At 46.4% G+C, this 11,543-nt stretch overlaps 1 protein-coding gene across 2 annotated transcripts; it reads right to left on the reverse strand.

Annotated features, from left to right (window-relative positions):
* Positions 1-335: 335 nt before the first annotated feature.
* ZBTB42 (zinc finger and BTB domain containing 42) lies at positions 336-6,589 on the reverse strand. 2 transcript variants are annotated; one of them, XM_075753419.1, is made up of 2 exons: positions 6,515-6,589; positions 336-5,119 (listed from the first exon to the last, which is right to left on the reverse strand). In XM_075753419.1, exon 2 carries the CDS (start codon positions 5,103-5,105, stop codon positions 3,675-3,677), a length of 1,431 nt encoding a protein of 476 aa, XP_075609534.1. In that variant the 5' UTR covers positions 5,106-5,119; positions 6,515-6,589; the 3' UTR covers positions 336-3,674. The 2 variants fall into 2 exon arrangements, with proteins under 2 accessions (XP_075609534.1, XP_075609533.1); XM_075753418.1 differs by lacking the exon at positions 6,515-6,589 and adding an exon at positions 5,873-5,967.
* Between the last annotated feature and the right edge of the window lie 4,954 nt (positions 6,590-11,543).

The raw sequence follows: 11,543 nt of genomic DNA on the forward strand, positions 1-11,543 counted from the left end.
CAAGGCATCGCAGGGAGAGTTGAGCTCATTCAAACCTCCCTGATACTCCGGTTAAAATGCAGAAGTGGGGCTGGGTTTAATCCTGCCCAGTGACTAAGGAAACGCTCAGTCAGACTCTGACTGAGACATGGCAGCTCCTCACATGCCTAAAATTCCATGTGGCTCTGAAATAGAAATAAATATTACAGTATATAATGATAATTTAAAAAAAAAAAAAGCACAACCACCTGTAAAATGGTAATAAAATAAAAATTAAATAATTATTAATAAGTATTAATAAACCCAAACACCAGACCCCTTCTGCTAAAGGGGGGGAGGAGGAGGGAGGCTCAAGCTTACAACTCTAGCACGTTTTATTTTGTGTAAATTTATAAAGACAACAATCCTAGTCACGATTGTCACATTGTACAGCACATACCAATACAGTTGCAAACAGAACTCCACGCAAAACTAAGCGCTAACAGTAGCTTGAATCACTCTTCCTGCGATTGTCGTATCTAGACTAACAGTTATTACACTAACACTGAAGAAAAAATAGTTCACTATAAAACAGTGATAGAACGTTTTTATAAAATATATTCCATTCCAATAGCTTTTCTACATACTGTATACTATAAAACTCTCCCACAAAAATTAGTGTCTTTAAATATACATATTTAATCTGAACTGCACCAAGATTAAAAACAATTAAAAATATCGATGATTTTTTTTTTCTTTTTACATTAACTTCACAGTATTTGTTTGTAGTAGAAGACAAATCCAGTGTTTAAAATGCAGAGCAGGGCTGTCCCCTACAGAGACAGTAACTGCCCCACAGTGAAATAGTTTATGAAGAGACGAGCGTAAGTGTGCAATGTTTTTAGTACTTCTCTGTAGAGTCATGAACCATTTTGAAAACATGCTCCGAGCTATTGCAACTTAAAAGTAAGAGAGACACACAGAGAGATAGCCAAAAAAAGTCACCTTAAGAACAAAAATAAGTGCAAACATTTTTTTTTTTTTTACTTTAGAAATTCAAGCTATGAGGAGTGGGAACACAAATACCAGACTATGAGAACAGCGTGTTCATGATGTAGTCAAGAATGAGAAAGTCTTTTTTTTTCTTTTTTTTTCTTTTTTAAAAAAACCTTTTGCCCCATATTCACTGCAGTACAGAGCATGCTCATAGAATCAGTTTAATGAATTACTTCTATACTAAGATCAGACACAAACTTGTTTCAACTTTTCCCTGCTCCATACGCTAATGATGTTCTTATGGCACATCCTATTTTATGATCTTCTAAAAAAACAAACAAAAAAACAGAAAAAGAACCCCCCAAAAAAACAGTAACTGAAGACTGAAATGCAAAAAAAGTGTCACAAGAATGCAAAATTAAGATTACCAACTTCAGTAATGCTGACTCTACAATAAACTCTTTACATGTAGTTCAACATGCAAAATCCATTGTTATTAAATTTAAAGTGAAGTGTAAATTAACTAGTTTTGAAATAGATTAACAGTAATAATTCCACTCCAAAAAAAAAAAATCTAATAAATACTATATCAAGTATCTTCAGGAGAAAAAAAATAACTTAATTTTAGTAGAAAGAAAAATAACTTAATTTTAGTAGATTTTGTTCAGTGCTATTTCCAATCACAGCAAAAAGGAAAAAAAAAAAAAAAGAAAAAATTGATTAAGTAGGATAAGACCACAGTACCAAAGCCACTTATGTTCAAGATACAGTACTCTCCCACAACTTTCATATGTAACAGGTTCAGCAAAAATATTTTACAGTCGAGAAATTAGACTGAAAACAACAAAACCCAAAACTATAAATAGAAGCAAAATTTCACATTACATGTACATTCATAGTTTAAGAGATGAATAATAAGAGGAGGCTGTAACAAGTATATCCTGATTTTCTTTAAAAGAAGAAGTACTCATTTAAAAAAAAATAAAAAATGATGAATCCCATATTATTTATGTAGGTAGTGCTCAGTTTTTGGACCAGAAGGGGAAGGCATTGGAAGATTTTTTTTTCTTCGTAAGATGAAATACAGTATTTTAAGCACAGCTTTTTAAAATAATCTAACTCAGTGCTTCAAATTCATTTAAAAATAAACACTTAGGTTTCACAAAACAACTCCAGGAGTGTCAAGAAAGCTGGTGAAGCAACGCTAATGCAGCAGAATGACATTCAAAACCCTCAGATATTATTATTATTATATTTCAGTCCCGTGTACGTGTACCTTGAACGGGTAATTTGACTGGAAGGGAATAATCTAATATTTACTGTCATGCACAGCCCAAAGGATGCTCTATTAGGCAAGTAATTGAGTTATTTGGAGTAAAAACTGGTTATAGTTACAGGCAGCCTCAGTTTACAAACAAACTAAAAAAAAAACCAACCCCACCTAAAAATACCCCCCAAACTCCCCCCAAAAGGTGGGACACGGGGGAGAAGGGTGGGCCATGCTTTCCCTCCAGCGGTTTATCTTCAAACTGCCCCTTCAAAATACCGGCAATTGCACAGAATTTGGCCCAGAGGGAATTACCAACTTCGTAAAAAATAAAATAAAATTCTGAGCTACTGATTTTAACGTAGCAGCAAACTTTTCGGACAAGATAGCAGGGCACCTCCTGACACACGTGGTATGAGTTACCTTGAACTAAGACACCCCAGGAGCTGGGTATCAAGACGGGTTATTTAGCTGCTTTGGGGCTGCTGACCCCACCAAAGGGGACAGGATCAGCCCTTGGGTGTCAACATGGGAATGAAAATATTCACGTATCATACGATTTTTCATATGTCCTAGTGTGCATCCTTCAGTATTTTGGGAGTGAATACGCTGCAGACAGAGAGTTTTTCTGTCCACGTTTTATGCTCAAAAGCAGCTTTTCAGTAGGTCAGTCCACAGAGGAGGATGGGGGGAAGGGAAAATTTAAGTCAAGTCCCGAGGCAAAAACTTCTCATTCAGATTTTAGGACCGACTGCAGAACTACTCTAATATAATAATCAGAATTAAAAAAAAAATAAAAAATACTAGTACCAAAGATGCAGCCAGGAATCCTCAACCCCCTTTATAATTGGGGCCAATTTAAGGTCTTGTCTAGCTCTACAAAATAAGAGTATGGCCGTTTACTCTGCGATATGCAGACAAGTTTCTCTACACTGAAATGTATTCAAATCACAGTTCATCTCTTTGGATGTTTCTATGCAATATGCAGAGAGCATTAGGGGAGCTTAAAGGAATCCAAATTTTTCTCCAGAATTTACTGATAATTTTGAAACTAAAAAAAAACAAACCTCAGAAAACCCAAAAGCACCCTTGACCACAAAGCAAGTACTCCAGCATGAAAACAGATGCTAAATCACTGCAGAATTACTTAGATCATTTCACATTAATAATGTAACATGGGTGCGCAAGAGAAAACCTAAAGGACAGTGCTGGGAAGGGAGGGCGGCAGGGGAAGGGGGGAGATGGAGAGGTGGAAGGATTGCATTAAAAGGCCTCTGGAGTGTATACCTCTGCATCTTTTAAAGATCATATACCTGAAGTGAATATCACCAAAATAAAATAAAGGGGGGGAGGGGTGGGAATTAAAATTCAGATGCTGCCTTTTTTCCTATTTTGTTTTAAAGGGCAGGGGGTGGAAATTAAAAAAAAAAATAAAAAAAAAAAATCATGCCTCTCAAACAACCAAGGACTTTACAAGGCCACAATGAAATTTGCGGATATGTCTGTACAAATCCCCAGACTGCGTGAACCGTCTCTCGCACCACTTGCACCCGTGGGGTTTCTCCCTGGTGTGCACGACCGCGTGGCGGCTGAGGTTGTGGGAATACTGGAAGCTCTTTCCGCACTGGCCGCAGGTGTAGGGCTTCTCCCCCGAGTGAGTCCTCTCGTGCCTCTTTAACGTGTACATGCAAGAAAAAGTCTTTCCGCAGAGGGTACAAGTGGGGACCGACCCGTCGGGGGACAGGCGGGTCCGGGAGCCGTCCCTGTCGCGGAAGTGAGAGCTCAGGTGCAGCTGAAGGATGTGTGGGCTCGGGAACACCTTGCTACAGAGGGGGCAGATGCAGATATGCCCGGGAGGCACGAGGATGCCCGAGGAGGAGATGTCCGACGAATCCATGTCGTCCTCGCTCTCGTCTCGCTCTTGATCTATATCCTCCTCTCGGGCATGAGAGCTGCCATTCCCCGTGAACATGTGTCCTAACCCTGTCACTAAGCTTTTGGCTGAATTCCCAAAATGCTGACTCTCCGGACTCCTGGCTTCGCCGTCCTCCTGATCTGACAGCAAGTCTTGTTCATCTTTAACAAGTGGCTCGGTACCCTGCTGCTGGCTGTCGGAAGCCAGCTGTCCAAAGACATAGGAGGGGTGTAAGGAATCTCTCCCCGGCACGGGCTTGAAAGACAAATCCAGCGCGCAGTCCACATCACTCGAAGCCAGGGGATGGTTAACAGACCTTTGGGACAAAGGTCCTGTGGAACTATTGACATTAGCCTTTGTTTTTCCAGCTGCTGCGGCGCATGGTTCTGCCTCTGTCGGCACAGAGCTGACACTTATATGATCAGAGGACCAGGCGGGGTGACTGCTGACCTTTTCTTTGCCTGCTGCTCTCTCGTATTCTGCAACGCTGAATTTTTGTTTGTTTCCTGGGTCAAACTCGTGGACCAGGGGCACTCCGGCATCTAGAAAATGCTCCGCTTTCTCCAAACTAGCCGCCTCATCATTAATCTTCTCTTCTGAACATAATTCTTTATCTTTCAACTTGCCCTTGCAGACTTTCACAATGTCATACATGTGAAGGTAGCTAGCCGCAGCCAGCACATCTTCAACCGGGAGACTGTTGAATTCCAGCTTTCCCTCGTACATGAATTCGAGCAGCAGGCTGAAGGCAGGGGCTGTGACAATGTCACTGTTCAGATGCACAATATCCCTTTTGTCTAACTGGTCCCTGTAGAAAAGATGGAAGTACATACTGCAAGAGGCAAGAACGGCTCTGTGAGCTCTGAATTGAGCTTCTCCAACTAAAACAGTACAGTCACACAGGAAGCCCTGGTGACGCTGCTGACTCAGACACTGCAGCAACTGGCGGCTATGGTCTGGAAACTCCATTCTTCCTTCATAACCTGTTCAAAACAGGAAAAACTTGAATGCTACTGTAAACTAAAGCCTCCTAGCAGCTGTAACAAACAGATCGGCTTTTTGGTAACACAAGCCAAAGAAACAGCCTTGGAGATAACGTTTACTGTTAATTGTCTGTAATAGTTTTATTGGAGGGGGGGTAAAAAACAACACAACATACTTCTCATCCTTTCGCACCTGCTCTGAACAGGAAAAACTTGATTGTAAGTAAACAAAAGCTAGTAAAGCAGCAGCCCCTCCAACCTTTGTTTCTCCCACGAAGCACTTTAATAAAATTAAGAGGAGGAAAACACACATACACCTCCCCCTCCCAAACAAAACAAAACAAACAAACAAAAAAAAGCATAAACTCCCAGGCTGTCTTCCCAGTAACGCTAACTCGGGGCATCTTTTAATAAAGCATATCACCCATGTCACGCACACACACACACGCACATTTAAACTTTATCCTCAGTCGTTATGCACCGAATCACAACAAAACAGTCGCGGCTGGCGCTGGGGAAGCGGCGTTTTTGCAGGGACGGAGCAGGGTGGGAAGGACGGGCGGGGAGAAGCGCCCCCGGCCCCGGCACCCGCATGCGGAAGGAGTCGCGGGGGGCGGGGGGGGGGAAGGAATAAAGGAAAAAAAGTTTTACTCGAAGTTATTAAAAGCCAAGAAGGAAAATAAGCGGCGTTAAGGACAGCGAGAGGGCAAGGCTGAGGCTGCAGCCGGCTACCTGCCGCGGCCGGGCGCTTACCTTCCCGCGGGGCGCGGCGGAGCCGGCCGCGGGCGCGGAGCCGGGCGGGCAGGAGGGAGCGCGGGCGCGGGTGCGTGCGCGAGTGCGAGCGAGGCGCGGCGGGAGGGAGGGAGGGAGGGGAGAGGAGAGGAGGGAGGGAGGGAGGGAGGGAAGGAGGAGTGCTCGGTTTGCTAATTACACCGCAAGCTGGAGAGTCAGCTGCTCTGACTTCACTGCGATGGAAATGCTACCTCCAGCTGTGCGCCTTTTAATGCCATATGTTACTCCAAATCTCGCTACCAGCCAACCACAGCTTGCTGCCTTTTAAAGTTCCAGCAGCCCCATTTATAGCCCGCGATTAAATCCCACAAACTTGCCCCGAGCCCGTCCCCGTCCGTCCCCCCCCTTTCCCCCCCACATCCCCCCCCCCCCCCCGGACCCCACCTCCCGCCGCAAAGTTGCTCCCCGCAGCCCGCCGCGGTGACCTTCGCCGGCGCCCGGCTCCGCGGGGCGAAGGGGGGGGGGCACCGCGGAGCCGCTTTTCTGAGCCCCCCCCCTTGCAGCCACGCTTCCCAACTTTGCAGGGAAGACTTTCCCCGTGCGGGGGGGGGAATCGTAGAGGTGGAAGGGTTCGTCCACCCGGCCCGCTCACCGCCTACTTACCGGCGTGCGGCGGCGGCGGGGCTCTGCGTCCGCATGTGCGCGGTGGTGCGCGGCGCTCCGCGGGTGCGGCGCGGGGCCGGCGGCGCGGCGGCGTTGTGGAGCAGGTTGTTAGCCGGCCGCTCTCGCGATACTTTCCCTCCGAGCCGCGGGTGTGTGTGCGTGTGCGTGTGTCCCCGTCTGGTGCACACAATAGCCCCCGCCGCCCCGGCCAGCCCTGCCGGCGGCGGCCGGTGCGCGCTGCCGGCTGTGCCCTGCCCCCCCACCCCTCCTCCTCCTCCTCCTCCTCCTCCTCCTCCCCTTCCTCCTCCCCTCCTGGCCGCTGCATTGGCGGCGCCGCCGCCGTCCCGCTCCCAACTCCGCTGCGCCGCCGCGGAGAGGGCGCGCACGCCCGCTCGCTGCAGCCCGACGTGCCGCGGAGGGGTGGGCTGCCCCGCGGAGAGCAGAGCAACCTCCGCGCCCGCGGAGGGACCGGGGGGGGGGGGGAGAAGCGCGGCCAGCGGGAGTTACGCGGAACCTGCCCCGTGGCGGGGATGGGGCGAGAGGTGACGCGCTGCCCCGGATTTATCTTTAGTTGCGCGTCAGCTGATAAATACCAGATGCCTACGGATTTTTCAAGATGACCTTTTCGATAGTTGATTTGAATTTTAAATTTTAATTAGCTGTAATGCCATCAAAAGTGAGCGCCTTCAGAGGGAGGCAGCGTAGAAGCGCGGGGCCGGCGGGCGGGGCCGGGGCTCGGCCGCGGTTCCCCCCGCAGCACCCGGGGTCAGACCCGGCCGCCGCCGAAATCCGCCGCAAAACTCCGGCTGCCGGAGCCCCGGGTGCCCCCGTGGTCCCGCTGGAAGCCGGAACGGGGCCGGAGGCGGCGGGGGGTGTGTGGGGGGGTGTGTGTGTGTGGAATATCGGTGCCTTGGGTTGTCCCGGGAGCCTCCGGGCTGCAAGAGCAGCGGGAGGGGAGGCAGAGGTGGCCGCAGATGTAAAGCGCTGGACTAAGGCTCCGGGTCGAGGGTGATGTTTGGGGGTTTTGGTGCCCTTGAAAAGAAAAAGGGGTGAGTTTGAGAGTGCCGTGTGAGTGGAGGGGGGGAGCGGAGGTCCCGTCAGAGCTCCCCTGCAAACGCCCAGCGTGGGGCCAGTCGGAGCACCAGCCCGTGCTTCAGCCTCCAAGTAAAGCAGGGAAACTCCTTTCTCTTCCTTCCCCTACGTTGCCTGGTCTAGATTACAATATCCACAGGATACCAACTTTTTTTTTTTTTTTTAATGTATGTCTTTTCCAATGTGCAATGGTAGCCTTAGCACCTTAAAACATCAATTTTATTCATTGGTATATTCATTACTGATTTAATCCTATTCTTTGATATTTTATCTTTAGGGTCTTTGTCACAGAAGTCAGAGCCTGTGCTGCCAACACTGCTTTTCTCTCACAGACCTCAACTGTTTAGCTCCGTTGGCAGTGAATGCCAGGATATTTGGGTGGTTTTCTGAGCACTGCGTCGTCACAAAGCCCTTCTCAGGTATTTGGCGATACTATCGTCCACAGTGTTCAAATTGGGGAACTCCAGCCCAGAATATGGAGGTGCCCAGCTCCAGCAAAAGAGTTAAAGGTCCTGGGGTTAAATCTGTCACAATTCAGTAAAGCTGAGAGCTTTATCTATTTGTCCACGATCGGGGAACGGGAGCTCTCCGTCCTTTTAAAGACGGTCTTATCCTGCGGTCGCAGCCTGATAGATAATACAGACTCTTCCAAAAGTGGAGCAATTTCTTCCCCACAGAGCAAGTGCAGTTTCCATTAAGTTACTCTGTGTGGATGTGTTGACTTGTAGAGTTTTGCTGTCTTTGTACACTGGAAGTGTTAGGCAGTCTCTTGTATTCATATGAATTATGCTGCTTGGCATAAATCCCTTATTTTGTGTAATTCATTGTTCATTTTTTTCCTCTCCTCTTTAATAATAAGGGGAGAAAAAATAAGATTAAAAAAAGAACCAAGGTTTTAATTCCTGTTTGGGTTCTGTAAGCTTGGAATAATTGTCTACAATCTAGTAGCGTCTCATTTTTAGTAAACCAATTACAATTTCACGGTAAGTGTGTGCTCATTACCGAGTTTGAAATGTCAGAAAACACAACAGCATTCCCGTTTTCTCTAGGTATCCATTTTGCGCGTTGTTGGCTTGCTTTTTCAGGACGCAGAAACACTATACTCGCCTTCACACCAAGGCAACGATAGATACAATACAGGTGTTGTACTGATTAAACTACGGTTGTATAAAATACTGGTAGTACAACTCTCTAATGTAAACAAGCCCGAAGTGATTACAGGAGGCAAGGCAACAGGAAGAACTGCCCCAGAAGCTTTATTCTGAGAGCTCCTGCGTTCCTGAAGGCCGTGGTGAAAGCACGACACGGGAAGCGAATGGTCTGCTTTCGTCGCTCTGGCCCCCAGCGCTTTGCAGGCTGAAGGCTCCCCTACCACGGAGCTGAGGAGAGGCTCCGTTTTCAGTCCTTCCCGAGGGAACGGAGCCAGGCAGCAGCTGCTCGGCCAATAGGAAACTCTCCGACCGGCATCCCGTGCTCAGGGGAGATCAAGACCATCCCACCACCGAACATGAGGACGGCTGGATGTGAACAAGGACTGATGGAAGACGTCAGGAGCCCCCACGTTAGGCATACTTGTGCAGCCACGTGCGTTCCTGGCTCCAGCTAGAATGTTCCTGGGTGCCAGCGAGCTCTTTGCTGCGTATGGAGCCTTCTAGGGTTGAGCAGAAAGCCCAGGTTTAGGGCAGAGCGAGTAAAAATCAGTGGTGCTGGCAGGGCTCTCATTTGCCAAGCAAGGCTAGCCCCACTCCTGGTTTTTTATGCTACCTGGACACCAGCCAAAGCCCACAGAAATTAGTAGAAAAACCAACTGGATCAGGTCCATAGAGCCCGAGGACTCGCTTCCATCTTACTCCTTTGATCCAACAAGAGTATATATTTACCGAGTGGGGCCTCTCTAGCCCTCTTCGTTGGCCAAATGCAGAAGTGGTAGCAACAGGTTTTTCATGCGATTTAATCATTTTCTCTCTCACCGCATTGGGCAGAAACCTCTTTGTGTTTGTTTCTACATGATTTCAGTGCTTTTATGTTCTTTTTTTTTTTTTTGGTAGGACATCTTCTTTGTGGTAGTTCAGAAAGTCAGGGCCTGAGATTGTTTGATACCTGCAGGGATTGAAAGTATTTTCAGTGCATTGGTCATAGTGAGGTTTATTTGCAGAAGGTCTTCCAAACTTTTCTGAAGGGTCATTTTTCTGAAACAGGGAGGAATTTAACCCCAAAGGATGCTGAGCCCCATGGTGTTAAGAGAAGGAGCTGCCATTGGCGCCCACGGATCTTCCCCAATTTGCAATCTTCTCCAGCACTTACCCTGCAGTCAATACCAAGGTCAGCATTCAGGGGGTTGCTCCATTTGCAGTCAAGTCATAAAAGTGGGCATGACCTTCCCAAAGATCTTTTCAAGCACGTCATCTAAGACTCAAGGAAGCATTAACTTGCACTATTGCCATTCCAGACATTAATCAGAGCATATATTGCAGACAGTCTCCTGAGCAGTGTGCTTATGTGAGTCCTATTTGTTTTATGGCTGTTCTGCTGATTTCTCCCTGATAATGAGACCCTGTGTGTGCACTGGAGTATTTGTGAGTATATATTGTAGCAGCTAGGGCCTCACATCTCCATTGTCAAATCATCCTACCAAATGGATAAGCTCGCAGCGCTAAGCTGCATGTATAAATTACATATTAACTTGTTGTATTTGCTCTAACACGGCTATCAATAAGGATACACCAATCTAGCGACATGCATTTAGAGCGCAAAGGACTCTGCAGAGGTACTGCTGGTGCAAGTCACATTCAACTCCGCAGCAAGAGCTTGCAACATCCCGGCCTGAACCAGCCAGGCATCTAATATCACACCTGTACTTCAGCTCCCTTGTCAGCAGCTGGGAGACAGCCTCTGCTCAGTTATTCATCTTCCATAGGTTGCCTCAGCTTGCCTAACCCTCAGCTTCTGGTGGTTTTTGTTACAATCTGCCATGTTCTGGATTTCTAGAAATGGTAAATTAAGGTACTTTTTTAGCCTTTAAAAAACCATTGTTTTTTTCCATAAAGGGAGCATACTTCTTGGTTTGCAGTGGTGAGGAAATTTGCATGGCGTTGATAAGGCGCCCTCTCCTCTTTGAGAAGGTTTTTTTTCCTCTTTCACTCCTGCTAATCACCCTGGCAGCCATATTTTAATGTTGCTTGGATTTGCTTTGGCATATTCAGAATATAATATACATTTACTTCAAAAAAATCTTACACAATTAAGCAAGTTATTTCCTCTTTAATATTTGCTTGCTTCATTTATCTATCCATCTCCAGAAAGGAAATCTCAGAGCCTATGATATAAATTAACAGGTGTATAGAAGTTTGTAGCAGGCTATATAATGAATGACAATGAAAGGCCATAAATAATAGTGAACAGTAAGAGACAAAATTGATGTCTGCTTTGGGACTAGGCATAAGATTTATCAGGCCCAGACAAAGGTCTGTAAATCAGAAGCTGATGCATTCTCAGATAATCTGAGCAGCACTGGCAGGGTCCAGTGTAGACTTACTAATTTTCTATTAAAGGAGAGGTTCTTAATTGGCGTTGCTCTATTTGTAAGCAAATAATACACCATGTTAACAATGCACTTTATTTTTGTAACTCCCAGAAGAAAACAGAGCTAAATACTGCAGAAGTGTTTTGCTAGATTAGGACTGGGAAATCTCACAATGGAAATCCTTGCTAAGCAAAAATAAAACCTAGAATAAAGAGCTTAGTACTAGGGATGTTCTGGTGCCAGTTTAACAGCAGTTCCTCAGAAAATGTTTTGTCCCGGGATAAATAAATTTTACTTCAAGCTATTAACCTGAGCTTTGTAAGGCAGAGAGTTGGTGTACGCTTTTCACTGTCTGTAAAAGGTCTCTTAAGCAGGATCCTCTCTTGGGACTTGTGGGGTTGGGCAAATATATTC

This window comes from Balearica regulorum, chromosome 5 (genome assembly GCF_011004875.1).
Source record: "Balearica regulorum gibbericeps isolate bBalReg1 chromosome 5, bBalReg1.pri, whole genome shotgun sequence".
Classification (NCBI taxonomy): domain Eukaryota; kingdom Metazoa; phylum Chordata; class Aves; order Gruiformes; family Gruidae; genus Balearica; species Balearica regulorum.

What these genes read in the sequence shown, in the direction of transcription:
- ZBTB42 (XM_075753419.1), bottom strand. Translation starts at nt 5,105, where the DNA reads ATGGAGTTTCCAGACCATAGCCGCCAGTTGCTGCAGTGTCTGAGTCAG.